This window comes from Clarias gariepinus, chromosome 10 (genome assembly GCF_024256425.1).
Source record: "Clarias gariepinus isolate MV-2021 ecotype Netherlands chromosome 10, CGAR_prim_01v2, whole genome shotgun sequence".
NCBI lineage: Eukaryota > Metazoa > Chordata > Actinopteri > Siluriformes > Clariidae > Clarias > Clarias gariepinus.
This window is the reverse complement of record NC_071109.1, coordinates 27,934,939-27,951,412: the sequence shown is the minus strand read 5'-3', so window position 1 is coordinate 27,951,412 and position 16,474 is coordinate 27,934,939. Positions and strand designations below refer to the sequence as shown.

General features: G+C 37.2%; 1 protein-coding gene across 5 annotated transcripts in view; it reads left to right on the top strand.

The window, feature by feature from the left end:
* ndrg4 (NDRG family member 4) overlaps nucleotides 1-16,474 on the top strand; it is a 41,374-nt gene that overhangs the window by 2,676 nt on the left and 22,224 nt on the right. For 3 of the 5 annotated variants that reach the window (XM_053505543.1, XM_053505545.1, XM_053505544.1), the window contains 2 exons: nucleotides 7,782-7,872; nucleotides 9,615-9,743. In XM_053505543.1, coding sequence (XP_053361518.1) covers nucleotides 7,782-7,872; nucleotides 9,615-9,743 — 220 coding nt within the window. The remainder of the gene's footprint in view (nucleotides 1-7,781; nucleotides 7,873-9,614; nucleotides 9,744-16,474) is intronic. The other 2 variants (XM_053505546.1, XM_053505547.1) reach the window with 1 other exon arrangement.

Sequence of the window (16,474 nt, the reverse complement as noted above, 5' to 3'; positions counted from 1 at the left end):
CATGAAATCACAGATGCCCGTAATTGGCTAGTGTCACTCTGATTTATGTGGAGGTGCAAGTACGCCTCCCCTCCTGAGAGCACAACCACGGCCAGCTGTGGCATCATCAGGATTCGAGTTCATCACATACAGATGAAACACAACGCTAAGTAATAGTGAATGATTTTCTGTTGCACCATCAGGAGCCATTCAACTTCGTTTTGGCATCCTGCAAAGTGTAGGTAACTAAGAAAGAAATGTGGAGTGTCTTGATGCTGGGTTTGATCTTAAAAGGGCCCCTTTGTTTGGCTTATCACGTAGAAGACTGCACGTTGCTTTACCATCTGCCAGCCTGGCGCTGTCCCTTGGCCTTTAAGTCGTCATGGCAGAAATCTGTGTTACGGGGAGCTGGAAGCATAAATTCCTCCAGAGGCACATGACGTATCTGACGCTACAGCTTGAGAGCCAGATAGACGCACTGTGCTTGTGGGCCGTAACCCAAACTCCTACCAGAGGTGTAAAGTGAGCAGCCTTACCCTTGAGTTCACTGTTTTTAATGTTTCTATCAACAGTTTGGGTGCCGAAAGTGCAGGGAATCTTTGAGGTCAAGAAAATGTCTGAACATGAAGCAAGATGACAAAATAGTTGGAGGTCTACTGCTTGCTTGGGTGCCACCAATCTTGGTCTGCCCAGGGGGTATAATGAATTGAGCAAAGTCTTATATGTATGCAATCTACAATCTACAACATGGGCATGCTGTGTTTCTGATTTCTGATCATTAGTGATCTTTCTAACAGGATCGTTGTCGAAACCTGGCCATTTTTGTATATGTCAATGAACAGGAATTTGCTAAAGGAAATTAGTTAAAGAAAAAAAAAAAAGCCTTTATCTGCTTATTTCGAGTGCTACTTCAAAAATAAAAGGAGATTTTAGACATGGCAACCAATACTCTGTTAAGGCCATTTTACACTGTATAGTACTTTTTTTTTTGCATATAAGGACATATAAGTACACTGGTACTTGCTTTTGGTACTTTCCGCTCTGCACACTGACTATAAAGACTGTCTCCTGGAACGGGAGAACGCTGTAAGCAATAGAGGCCAAATTCCACAACCATCGTTCTGTGCAAAGACACATTCCAAAGTTGAGACGCATATAAAGCTTCTTCAGGCCCACTGAGCTAAAGTGAGTTGGTATCTTTCAAAGTTGTAGTGACCATGTGGTCTCTTCCATGGCTAGTCCGGGAGATAAAATGGATAGTTCAGGTTTTTATGACATGAATAAAACATGGTAATGGACCAAAAATAACATTATTAATTTAAGCTTGATGGTTCTACATATGCGCCTCCATGTTCTCCACAATCTCAGCTCGCACTTATTGGTTATGTAAGCAGAATATGGTTCTTTAGTCATAGGTCTGTCTTTGGAAGATTCTTACCAGGAAAAACAAATGCACATGAAAGGCAAGATTTTAGCGATATCATCTCATGCACCGTGATAAGCAATGATCTTAAAAAGTCAAACCAGATCCTATTTGGGTGAGCTCCCTCTGGTGGCTGATCGTGTAAAAGCACCAATTCACCAAAGGAAGTGAGATATACTTACTCTATTTTTTTTAGGATGATCCAGTTCTGTGTGACTCCAGTGCTTGGTGTAATGGAAGAACATAAGCCATCTTCTGAACATGCTAAAGATCAGGGCTGTTCGTCCCCTGCAGGGGGTGGTGGCTCAGGCGGCTAAAGCTCTAGGTTGTTGATTTGAGGATCTGTGGATCCAGGTTTGAGCTCCACTGTTGGTGGGTTGCCACACCCAACACTACCCAAACACTACATGCAGTGCTGGCCCCAAGCCTGGAGAGAAACATGAGAGGATTGAATTAAGAAGGGCAACCGGTGTAAAACCTGTGCCAAGTTGTGTGTGGAATGGACGGTCCCCTGTGGCGAGCCCTTGATGGGAGCAGCTGAAAAAAAAGTTAGTCCTATAGATTGACTGCCTTACTCAGGTCTGAGGATATGTCGAAAATCTATCTGGACAGCCAGGTAGACTTGAGAACGCCGTAGAAGCGTTCGACTTAAGCTAGGGCAAAGTTAGCATAAAAACGGACTCCTTCTGGTTTCTGTCTATTATCGTTCCTCATTGACATGCTCGTTATCATATCATTAGCTCTATGGTTAAATAATCCAATTTTTTGGTTTAACCAGTGGGAATTTTCTGTGCATGAGAATACTTTCCAATGTTCTTCTGCATACAGTGCCCATTATCAGTAGCATTGTCACTAATGTGACTGTAGATTGAAGTCTGGCATATTAGAAAGCCAGCGTAATAATAAACAGACCAGGCCAGATGACAGGAAGGATGCTGTTTTGTGGCATTATTGGTTTGTCTTGACTGGGAAAGAGGCAATATTTTGTCCCTGAATGTTGCCAGGTTATTGAGCCAAATGCTGATGCTCCTGACAGCCAGACACTGTTATTAGAATTCAGTCTGCTGGCCCATATACACAACTGCACCAGATTTCATTCTTGCAAGGACCTTTTTAATGCTGCTGATTAATGCTGTCTAGACCGGAACCTCACTCTAACCTGGACCTCGGAGATTAGGAGCTGAAATGAAAGCAGTTGTTTTTTGTGGTGTTCAGCCACATGTTCCCATCATCGGATGTTCCTATCTATGTGAAAACATTTGCTCCCTGCCCAAACACCACACACATACTCACACACAGCCCATTTTCTGGGACTTGATATACTAGGTCAGACTTATAGTCACTTAGAGTCACCCACATTTCTTCATATTTTGCTTCCAAAAAGCCAGACTCGATGTAGTCTTGAGGAATAGCTCGCCAGGCTTCCTGAAGGACTGTTTTTTTTTTTTGCTCTCATATTCAGGCAGTCCCTATACCTGAGCAATTCCTAAGAGTTTTTTTTTTTTTTTGTGCGTTTGTTAAGCCACACGGTGACATTTAAGTAAAATTTAAAATAAAATACCCAGTGAAAAACAGGTACAGATGATCAGGTCATTATACTGGTATACTGGTGATGCTGAATGCTAAGTGGTTAAAACAGACGAGACAGGAAATGAGGACGCTGCTGTGGTTGTTAAGTAAACAACCCATTTTTTTTTTTTTTATTGTATCTTTAGGCACTTTGCAGTAAAACAATTGTTCCCATTTATTTAACTTAATTCGCACAGTTTAATTTAGTTTATTATGAAGAAACGACCGGCTCAAGTTCGTTGCACATTGCAGTATTTTTTTGCCATAGTTCTTCAACTTTCAGTCCATTTTCACCATGTTTAGTCATTCCTAAATCCCACCAGTTAGCTAGTTTTCCCTCTATCACATGATATAACTAAACTGAAGAACTCACCCAGCATCTGCATCTTCTCAAACTGATACACATGAAATGTCATAAGCAACCCTATTTAAAGCTCCCATATTTTACTATTTATTTAAAGAGTTAAGACAAGGCTCAGAGCTCATCCAAAGTGTGCCTGTTAATGCTTCAGCTGAAAAAAAAAATTCAGATAATACACTTCTGAAGGTATTCTTGTAATCCATTACGACTCTCACACTTCCAGAGAACTGTAGAGCTGAGTAGCTACCCAGGGGAGGGGATCTTCTAATATGAGGTCACAATAGGGGCGAAACATAGAATTGTCTTGTTTCAGCATCGACCAATACAAACATAGGAAAAGCAGGGATTTCTCCTTAAGCTGCATTACACCACCCTGTCTTGGATTGTTTTTTTTTCTAATAGCATGCTGCTTGTGTTTTGTTCCTGCAAAAAACATGTAATTTATCATTATTGCTGTCAGTTCCCCGGCGCTGCATTCAGTAGGAGGTTGCCTAGGAAGGCAGTGTTTGTCCTCCTGAGACAAAGTCAGACCCTGTGTAAATTCACGGTGAGAGCCTGATGGGGATTTGTCTCAGGCTGTCCCATGATCAGATGAAAAAAGTATAGAAACAGAACTTAGGCGCTAAAAATGTGAAAGGTTAGTTTGACCATTCGGACGTATTTTGCGAAATAGCTTAAAAGCTTAAAATGGCACTTTAAACACTATGCATATTGAAAGGGGCAAGTGTGGATGCAGAAATAACAGAACAGCGCAGCAGGGTTTGCCAGTGCTGCTTGACGTTGCCATAGCAACACTGGCATGGGTGCAGATCCCAATAAAAAGCTTGTGTAAGTCATCGTGGTTTGATGTGGTAGAGGTACTATTCTGGGGTTAGAAACAAATATGAGACAAAAAAAAAACAGTTGTTGGATGTTTAGTTTCAGGAGCTGAGAACGACCTGAGAATGAACATCTGGGAGTCATTATTAATGGAATGTTGGTTTATGAATTTGGCCAGAGGAGGGTCTGTAAAGGAAGCCGGATCAGGTCTGATGAGCATTTAGGCTGTCACCCATTAGGAAGTTTTTTATATGAAATGGGAAAGCCTATTTATGTTATTAAAAAAAAAACCACACACACACACACAAAACTATGCAACTGGATTTAAGTTGATGAATAATGTAACAGGTTTAGTGGGACTTGGTCCGGAGTGAAAGAGCTTCTTGTTTTCAGGCCTCTTCATTAACACATTTTAGAAAGAGCTCGAATGCATGCTGGTCGCTGTTGTCACAGTTACCCAACACTTTGGCTGTGATTGTGTGATTTTTTTTTTTTTTTTTTTTTTGCCTGCTGTTATGCAACCAAACTAATCAACCCCTCAAGAGCTGCTGAATCATTCTCACACCATCACAGTCAAATGGTTGACTGCCAATAAATTACTGAACAAAACACGACATTACATCTCGAACCATATTGAATGCTTATTCAGAAGGATAAGATAATCTTATTGATCACCAACAGGAAACACATTTGTTGCAGAATAAAGGGGGAAAAAAGGAAAACAGCAACAACAACAGCAAGAAAATAGAAACTTAAATGACAACAAAGACGCAGTTGCCACTTTATGATGGTTTATCTATTGCATACTGTACCTACTCTTACAGATTCTTTGATGCAAATTCTAAAATATTATCTGTGCACATTTTAGGCAGATCTAGATTGTAGGTCATCTTTTTTTTTTGCACAGCTCCTGTCAATTTAGTTCATATTAAAGTGCAAGAGACATAGTCGTAGTTCTGCACAATGCATTTATACCACAAGAACCACAGAAGCTGAAAAGTGTTGTTCTCTAAGCAGAAAGAAAGAAAGAAAGAAAAAAGGTAGCATCATGATTTAATTATATTCCCATAGCAATAATAATAAAAATATATATAACCATAAAGTTCCAAAATACTTTTTAAATTCTTTACTTACAGTATACTTGTGTTTTTTTTGTGTTTAGATTTATTTTATATTTGCCGAGTTTCACAGCAAAATCAGAACAGTTTTAGAGATTTTTATTATTATTATTTTTTTTTCATATGATGCAAGATGGAATCCATGCTGATGGACAATATTTTGCACGTCTTTTCTCTAAGTCAAAAAGTTGCTTTTTAAGTATTAAAAAGCACCAAAATATTTTGTCGACATTTTTTGGATAATAAGAGTGTGGATTTTGTGTGATTGTGTAAAAAGCTATAATTCCATTACCCGCTGTTTTTATTACAATGGATAAATCAGCCTATAGGTGTGTTTATTTATTCTATTTTATTATTTATTTAAGTATGCAATTTAGTATTAATAATACATTGTTTGAGTTTTAATGAAAAGAATATCAAACTTTGATTGTGATTTTGTATCGAGTCAAGCTGAAAACTTTGAAAAATAGATCAAAGAAAAGGTGTTTAGTTTTGTTGCACACAAAACCTTTTCAAGGATCGTGAGAAACATTCTAAACAATATAAAAACCTCAATTTACAACATCCACCTCTACCAGGTTCACGTCAATACATGACGACAGCTTATGATCAAAGGTACAGGTATCCACCGTTTAACCAACAGCTTCGCATCTCATTTCTTTTGTACACAAGTCACCTGTGCCTACAGTATGTAAACTTTCTTTCCTTGGCTTCAACATTCTCCAAAAAACAATTAAACCCATTCAAATGACTTTCTGCAGCCACTGCATCCTCGCATCACTGATCACATGACAGAAAGATGGGATACAGTATAATGGTATCAACACGACGTGTCAGCTTCTGCTTGAAAATCTGCCAGCAGTTATCATGCTTTGCTTAAAGCATGGACATTTTAAGCTTCAAAAAAGAAAAAAAATATATAATTATAATATATTAATTATTTATATATAATTATTGGCTATCGGCTGTGATGTGGTCAAAACGCACGAGGGTGCAGCGAATATCACCGCAGTGCTGATATTCAGTACAACAGCACAACCTCCAGTGTGATATTGATTTTATACAACAGTTCTGTAGACACCATTTATTATCAACTGATTATGATGTGTTTGCTCATTTAAGTAGCAGTTTTGCTCCGGCAACACATCATCCTTCTATGACTGGCGGAGCTGGTGACTGATGTTTAGCGAAATAAAAGGGGTCAAAGTAGTTCACTTTATACTTCCTTTTATTCCGCTTTAGAACATCAGCTCTGTTCCCAAATAGTGTTAAATGGAAAGCTAGTGTGCTAGGGTGTACTGTATACTCACTAGTACACACTTAGTAGCGCCCTTAATTAGGGGTTATAGAAGGATTTGAAAATACTACGATTATATTTTTTGCCTCATGTACTTTACAGCACAATAAAATGATTTTTTGCATATTTTAGTTAGGAAGTTGAGATCAGAGCACAGGGTCAGCCAGGATACCAGCAACAGTGGAGCAGGTAGGGTTTAGGGCTTTGCTGAAGAGCTCAACAGAACAACTTGGCATTTGAGCCACCACTAATATTAATTATTAGAACATCTGTGATGAGGAAAGATACAAATCCCAGTGCTGTTACTGTCTTTTTCCTCCGATCGTGGAATGTCTCTCAGCCAATCAGATGATTCGGTCAGAAATATATTGTATAGCGGTTTCCAAATGAAACAGATTGTTATAGGTAACCTTGTGAGTCAGAGAATAATAATTTTCCAGGAATCGAATAATAAAAGGCTGGAAATGGCGAGTAATATGTTTTACTGTCAAACTGTTCATTTATTCAGTTCATAGTTTCCAGGTTGAAAAAAGGAGTAATTTTCCTAGAAAGCCTTCATTAGACTTGCATTAGCAGACCCTGTGATCTATATGAATGTGTATGTTTTTAACATTAAATGCATCATTATGATAGCAGTTTTGACAGCCTTAGTATAGAAGGAAGTACTTTCTAGTGAGTTAAATATTCACAAGTCTGTTAATGACGGTTGAGTCCTGTGCTGGTTTGTTTCACACCACTGCTGTCTGTTAGAAATCATTTTATGCAATGTTTTAGTCATGACCACTTAAGAATACGAGTGTTTATCTTGTGTGTGTGTGTGTGTGTGTGTGTTGGAGCATGGTGAAACACCACAATGCTAATCTTTGGTTGTGTGAATCAGTGAAATGACCTGCAATGAATCACACCCTGTTGAGTCCATTCAACTCGGCTGATTAGCATTAGCAGGCTGGGTTGTTGTGGTTTTCTATTGAATAGGCTTTCTGCTAAGTTATGAAGCTGTTCAGGCCTGCATAACACACACACACACACACACACACACACACACACACAAATACTTAGTTTATCCATGTTCTCTTAATATGGTGTAAATTGTATAACTAAAATGCATTGTGTGTGCAACATCTTGCTTTTGGATGCTGAGAGATAAATATGATGTTGGATCCGGATGCTTCCTTAACAATTACAGGTATTTGTCGGTTGCTATGGTGATTTCAGGTTGCTCTCCAAGATGGCTGGCATGAAAGAACAGCAATTCATCGAGGAGAAGCCGTTACTTCCAGAAACCCGAGGCCAGGAGACAGAAATGGTGAGTGTGTCTGCATATATATATATGTGTGTGTGTGTGTGTGTGTGTGTGTGTGTTCATCTGTCTAAATATAGTGGATGAAGTAGAGATTTGGGTGTCCTCATTTTGGAGGATTTTGTTTCCCTGTGAACCCACATAAGTGTTTGAGTTTCAGCATATAGAGGTTACTAACACGATCTGAAAAGCATGAAATGCGGGAGTGAGAACAATGTCGCCTAATATATAATGGTCTTGAAAAATAACACTTTTGTTAAAAGCCTGTTTTTACGGCTTGGAACATTCTGTTACTTCAGCACATAAACTGTGTTTGATTCCCAGCCATAGACAGTGAATGGCAATAATAAGCATAAAAAAGCATAAAAAAAAACATTTGTAGTATGATTAAAAAATTTCCATGCAATGGGTCTTTCTGTAATGTTTTGTTGTTGTTTTAGATTTCTGTAAATTTACAAATACAAATACTATACGGAATATGATGATTAGCTATAAGATAGTTAAAAAATGTTCATAGATTCCTGTCCATCATCATATAAACTGCAGGTCTGAATCACCACTTTAAATTTATACTGCAGACCTAAAGTATAAGCAACAAGTATTAAAACCAAAAAGACTAAAAACTAGGCTTGATCCGAACAAAGAATCAGCATAGACAATAGAATATAAACTTCTATAGACCATTTAGATTATTTCTAGTGTAAAAAAAAAACTTTTATTTTTGTATTTTTACTTTATACCAACTGCTTCAAGTGATACATTGAATTGATGCATGTGCTATCTGTGGTGGTCTGGGAAAACCTATCAAAATGTTGATGTGGCTGAATTCTAGCACAATTTTTTTCTTTCTTCAATCAGCTCTAAATTGCTAGACAACAATCAATACTAAGTATGAAGTTGTTCATTCTTCCAAACTGGCTGGACCCGGCTGGACACACAGTCAAAACATCTGTAGTACTCTGGTGTTACTCGCAGAGGCGAACACCCTGGATGTAATCTGCAAGTGTTGTTTATGAATAATCGTGTGTACAGTACAGTCCACACCGACAGATGCGTCTCTACCGCAAGTTGATGATAACTTGCTATCCATCTATTTGCAAGGATCAGACGTCCTACTCGCTGCATGTTAACGGGAAAGACTGCACAGCCACCTCGCCGCGGGTCGTCATTAACAGATGTACAGCCCTGGTTAAAACCTTCGCACCAGCCAGATGTTTCATTGCGGCTAAGAGTCTTATCAACCATACTGTTGTCTGTAAATGTAAATCAGTTTTACACCTACATTCATCAAAGATAATTTATCACGGTCCCGGTTTGACTTGAACGCCCCTTGTATAATACATGCCTTATACTGGGTTGTCTTTTAGCGAGTACTGTAAATGTATATAAGTGGAAATTATATCCTTAAGTTAAATATGTTCATATATGAGTTTTGCTTTCAGTGTAAGCAAGTAAACATAAGTACGTATATTTCATCAAAAGGATGCAGAAATATTTTTTTTACAGAACGCTCCGCAGCTTCATCACATGAAGGGTATTCCCAGACTGCCCCAGCTATTTGTTTGTGGGTTTTTCTTTGCTGAATTTTTTCAACAACTTCAAGATGGTTAAGAGAGCTTGATGCTAAAGTAGCACTTAGTCAGGCAAGGTGAAATCTGTATACAGTATAGGACATATAGTCATAGTCCGCACATATACAAGTCGCTGTGTGTTTTCCCTGTAACACGTGTTTATGTGTAATGAGGCAGGCAAAGGCAGCGTGTGTGAACGCAGGACCCTGCCCCCAGCCAGCACGCCCTGCCCGCAAGTGGCATGAGATCGCTCGCCATTGGCTCGGTGTGACACGCCGCCACCGGACCAGCGGGGGGTGCATCCCGGTAACAAATGCACAGGCCACGCCCACTTCGTCCAACAGTAGATTCAAAGTGAATGAGCTTTTCAGAAAGAAACTCTCCACTCTTGAAGGATCACAACACTGCAGAGTTTAGTGTTTTCCATGATCGACAACTGACAGAGGCTTTTATCCGATCCCAAATGGTACAGCACCATGGCCGAGTGTTCGACCCTGGTTCTCTGTCTGACCTGGCGTTTGAACCTTAACCACTGAACGAATAAAGCGATGGAGTAGTGCTTCAGTCATTCAGTCTATACTTCTGTTTTTGAAAGCTGGAAGAGAAAACTGTATCCTATTAAACACTGCTGTAAATGTATTTTGCCATTGCAATGTCCTCCTGTGATGTCAGCAAAGGAGACAACCTCTGACTTCTCACTGAAATAACAAAAATACAGCACTGACCAATGAATCAGCACCAGAAACATTACGATTATTTCAGTATAAACATATTTAGTGTGGTGGAGTTTTCCCACTAGGTCTTGTGGTTAAGGTCAAATCCCAAACCTTATACCTGTGCCCAGGATTCGTGGATTGGATTCTGCCTCACTCAGGCCTTTTGTCTAAAAGCATCAACATAATGAAGGAATCAATACTAAACTCTGCAGTGATCCAAGACTATGAAGACAGAATAATCAGGCCAACAAAATCCTGATTCTGAACTAAATTTCTCTCAGTCTTTACAGTCATGATAGATTCAAATGTTCTTCATAGAGAAACTGGAGCAGAAATCAAAATAGAACCTGAAAGCTCTTTTTTTAATTTATGGGTAACACCTTACTCTAAGGTCCACAACTAAGCAACAAAATAATACATGACTAATAATAATAATAATGAATTGATATACATGAACTAATCTTTATCACATAAGGAAATAATGAAGTGTATACATTACCAGGCGTCTGAGTCATTGGTGAGATTCACCCATTTGTAAATCAACTAGGGACCATGAAGGCCAATGGTGACCATTGTATTTATTCCCATTTTATGACCGTGGTAGGACCTCCAGTTAACATTCACACACATTCCGGGCAATTTGGGAACGCCAGTTAGCTTAATCTGCAGGTCTTTAGACTGTGGGAGGAAACCAGAGTCCCCGGAGGAAACCCACCAAGCACGGGGAGAACATGGAAACTCCATGCACACAGACCCAACATGGGAATAAAACCTGGGACCTGGAGGTACAAGGCCACAGTGCTAACCACTACACCACAGTGCTGCCCATTTGTGCCAAGACATTAATAATAGTAATAAATAAGCAGTAAGGATAATTAAGGAATAAGTAGAATATTGTTAACTCATTCTGTTAATAAGTATAATGTTGTTGTTGTTGTTTTTAAAAAAAATAAACTTATTTACATTGTGAAAAGGAAAGGTTTGAAAGCATTTTGAACAGGTTTGCTACCACTGCCAGTTCTAAACTAAATCTTAGCATAGGAATTATAATATTGTATTGTAATTTGGCGGTATGTACAATTTTATTAGTACATCCTACAGTTATTTCCGTGGCTCATCCTAGTGTAAAACCATCATCGTCAATGCCAATTTATACCATCACACACACACAAAAACAAGATTTAATTTGAATCAGGTCATCTCTTGTTGGCGGCTTTGCCCTGTGAATTATAAATTAAATAGCTCAAAATGTTGCCTGATTAACTAACAGAATGAGTTAATTATATATTAATAAAAATGACTAGCTCTAGTTAGCCAGATCGCTATTTCTGGGAAAAGAAAACTTTTACATTTGCACTAATTACACCTTAACTTTAAAAGATACCAATTGGATTTTGCTCAGTATAACAGGAGAAGCTTCGTATGAGTCTCAGCTGAACTTTGAAATGCATTTTTGCACGGAACGATGGTTGTGGAATTCGGCCCGATCAATTACATTGTACTCGCGCTCTGAGTGACAGAATTCAAATTCGGTGTGCAGAGCATAAAAATTTATAACAACTAAGACGTACTGTAGTGTTCTTGTATTCATCTTAATTTTGATTTAGAGACTAAACAAAACAGAATTGCACTGATGAGATTTCAAGTTTTTGTGATCATTTCAGATCTTTTTCCATCTTTACTGATCAATATCAACCAACAAAGCTCAAGTGGAGAACAAATAATAGTATTTTATAAGTAAAAAGAGTAAAAGAAAATCACAGTTGCAAAAGTATACACACCCCTTAACTAGCACTTAGCATTACAGTACACAGTCTTTTGGGGTACGAGTCTAGCACATCTTTGGCATCCCCTTCCCCCAATCTTCCTTGCAGGATTGCTTCAGTGTGCAGCCCTCTAAGAGACAAGTTTTCAATAGGACTTACAGATGTGCTTAGCCTGGGCCATTCCACAATGTTTTGTTGTTGTTCTTTTTCTTCTTTTGAAGCCATTCCTTTGTTGATTCATGGTTTGGAATATGCTTAACAAACAGGATATTTTTTTCCTTATCTTAAGCTGACTTACAGACACCATCAGGTTTTATTTTGCAATAATAGATAGCTCCATTCCCAGCTAAGAAAAAAATTCAGTCTCACAGCACGATGCTGCCACCACCATATGTCACCCTGGGAATGGTATTGTGACCCGCTGCAAAGTGCCTACAGATACAAATATTATTCTTTTAAAATAAACTATAAAAATCAATTGAAACCAAAAAGATCAAAGAAGGCTAAAAGATCAAAAATAGCTTCTCTTAATTTGAGGTTAATCATAATCACGATTTTTGTATGATAATTTATTTTGGACATGAATTTAACATAATTGGTTCATTTTAAACACATTCACATGAACAATTATAAAGGGTGTGCCCAGGGATAAAAAAAAAAATTGATTTGTTTTAAATTAGAAATTTGTTGGTTGTGATATCACAATAAAAGTGGAAAAAGATCTAACATAATATGTATTTAGTTTATATCTTACATCAAAAGCCTGCAATTTTATCAGGAAGTGTAAACTTTTTACATCCACTGTATGACTCAGTCAGCTGTTAACATTTGCACGTATTATTTCCTAATGTGCTACGGTTTGTGTGTGTATTTATTCATCAGTATTAATATATTATTACTTGTGGATCTTATAGTAAAGCCTTGCCAATTAATAAATATGTCTTTTGTCAGATATTAGGTATTAAGTTACTGTATGGTATTGTTAATTACATAGATTGATCAAGATTATGTAATTGCTGCTTGAAGGCAAAAAAAATAAATAACTTCAGTGCACAGGTTTGTAAACCATCGCTTCTGTCAGTTTATCATAATACATTTCTAAATCACTTCAATCATGTTAAGCTTTAGACAGGAAAAGATGATCAAGGATTTTTCACACGTGTGCAGTGCCCCAGCATTCCAGTACTGTGTGTAATGTGTTCTTGTCGACTTCCTAACATAATTCCCTTTCGAGAGAAAAACATTTCTTATTTTATTTTATGGTCTGTTCCAATACCAAGCATAAATGAAATACAGTATAGATAAATAAAAAAAAAATCTTTTCAGAATAGAAAGGAGGTACAAAAGACAGCTTACATTTTTTTTACTCCAATTAAAATATTAAAATATAAAGCCTTAAATATCTTAATATACAAGAACTATTCACAAAAAGGCATCTCACGTTGAGTTAAGTTAAAGAGAGCAAATTTAACAACATCGGTAATGTAAACAACATCCTCTGATGTCTGCTAGCATGAGAATAACTTGCTAAACGCTGCTAGCTAGCTTTGACAATACAAATTGTGGTACTAAACACAAAGTGTACTGTACATAGCAGCAGGAGGATTTTAGTGATGAGTATTTGTTATGGATTTTAATTAACTTATTGATTCTTTTTATGCCAAAATGTTGACATTTTTATATCATTATAGAGGAATGTTGTGATGTTTGAAAGTACAAAGCAGAAAGCAGTAGGTTTTTCTTCACAGTTTATACAGTTATTAGATGCATGAAAAAATATATAATTAAATCAACTTTAAAACTACTTTATATAAGCATGAAACAAAGAAAAATTACAAGAAAAAGTAATAGCTGTTTTAAAATGTAGCTAATCATTTCATTCAGTATTTGATACAGTACTGAGCACGATAATAGAAGGCAGTGGCGGCGGGTCAATAAGGGGGCGCTGAGGTGCCGCCCCTTAAAGTTAGGCAGAGAAGAATGCTACTTTAACATAATAATTATTAATTTTAATAATGAAATAAAGTCATTTAGTCACAATATTCCCCTGTATTTCTTAATCTAATTTATTAACAATAAAAAAAAATCGAAACAGGTATTACGTTAATTTGTGTTCATGTACGCGGGGCGCCGGACTAACGAGTGTCTATGTAGACACGTACATTTTTTAAAAGCATTTGATTTGAGGCTGAGCTCTAATTGGATCTTTTAAAATCATCCCCTACTACTATTGTTCTTAGCGAATCAATATTTTTTTTAAATATTTGGACTCATGTGATTGGACCATTCTCAACAAATCTTATTAACGGTCAGCAGATTGTTAGTTAATGTATTGAATAGTGATTGACGTGGAAGCCAGCTAAATATGAGAGAAAATTCTATAAATCTAATCTATCTAATCTAAATATAATTCTATATAGAAAAAAAGTTGAAGCGCTTGAACCAGGTCGACCTGATCTTCTAATTATGCAGCAGTCAAGTGATCGTGGCCGAGCTTACACTCTTATGGCTATTTACAGGCGTTTATTAAAAGTTTCATTTAAATTTTGTTTGCACCCCCCCAAAAACATTTTGCACCAGCTGCCACTGATAGAAGGGGAAAAAATATGAAAGACATAACAGGAGAGAAAAAAATGCAAAACAGAAAGGAACATTTTTAACATTTACGTTTACATTTAGGCATTTGGCATGTGTTTTTATCCAGAGTAACTTACAAAAGTGCTTAAAAGTGGGTCATTGCTAGACAAATGCTCTTTTTTTGTTAAAGTACATTCCAAATATAATTAAAACACAAAGAATTGCGAAACTGTTAGCAAGCCTCTGTGTGAGATCGAAAAATCCTGCCTTCTGTGTTATGATTGGTTAGATGACATTGGTCTTGTCTACGATTGGTTAGAAACCTATAGAATGAAGGCGGGACTTAAATTGTTACGTTTTTTTAGTCCAGTTTTGCAGAATATTTTTTAATTGTTAAATCTTAGTGTTAGTCTAAGCCAATTTTTTTGTATAATTAAGCAATTAATAAATAATGATGATAATTATTAAAATAATAATAATAATAAAAAATTACTTTTACAAAAATGTTAGCCAATCCCTGTTAGCATGCGTGTGAGAGTTTAGGAAATGTCTAGATTGATTAGAAACCTACAGTTCGAATGTGGGACTTCCCTGGGATCAGGGTTCGGACTTTTAGTTTCCTCACTAGGTAGTAAACACTTCATGAGTCATGAAGGGAAGTCGACGAGGGCGTATTAAAACACTATTGGAACGAGGCGCTTGACTCACATCAGCGTGTCCGTTAGCACACATTTTGCAGATGACTGATCACCCTGTGTGTCATTGGGTTTGTTCACGCTCAGTGTTGTGGCTTGTACTAAGTGCTTTGTCAGTGGTGGCATTAAATCTGCATCATGTTTAACCACAGACTAAAGTGGCCCATAATCACATAACGATAGTCCCAGGTTTTATTTTGGTGAATCCCTGAAACCCGCTAATCTGAATGCAACTGCAAGCTCTCGTTTGTCTCTTTATCCCTCACAAGCCAGATTGGCTCACTCTCCCAACATACACACTGTGTCCAAAATGATGTTAAGCCAAGAGTTGGTAAGTTTATATTTCCAGAGCTTGCTTTTAATCTTGCAATAGCTGTGGTGATAATATTACTAATACATTACTAACACATCTCTCTTAACTGTTTAGCAGGGAGAGTATCTATGTTCCCAGGGCCACATGTTCCACAATTCTCTGATTAATTGGAGGAATTTTGTAGATCTTGAAATAAAGTTAAACTCCATCATCTGATACATGATTTTGAATGCAATTTTAAAGATACACCAAGCCCTGGGGATATAGTGTTATCTCGATTCAGTATTACTGAATCAGCTTGACATAGATGGGAGATGACTTCTGACTACTGATTCAAGACGGGTGGACGGGTGACCCTTCCTTCAAACACTTCACTTGCATACGTGTTTAATCTATTATTTATCATTGACTTGATAAATAATCCCATGCATATCATTATGTAGTGGTTTAAACTACATTCATATGCATGCTTAGCCATGTTCTTTGTACTGTTTCTTTATTTAATTGTAATTGTATTATATTTTCAGCATCTTTGCAGTTTCAAATAACATTCTTTGCTTTTGAATTCTTGCAAGATTCTGAGACACAGTTGGCTGTATTCAGAGTTGCTAACGGAACTCCAACATTTACGTCAATATTTAAGCAGGGAAATTTACACATATTTAGAGTTTGGTTATATAGACACTTAAGAAATTTTTTGGGGCTCCCCACTGAGATTATGCAAATAGTAGAAGCACACATGATGTTTTCTTTTTTTCTTTTTCATTAGTGCCTAGTCGAATTCCTTTGAATACAATTACTTGCCTTATATCGTGCCTTGATGAAGGAAAGAGGTCTAGAAGAAATCGTCCCTTCTTTGCTAATAAATGTACTATGATGTAATACTCAATTTTACCCAAATTCAAAAGAAAAAAAGACAAAACACTAATATGATGATATATATATATATATATATATATATATATATATA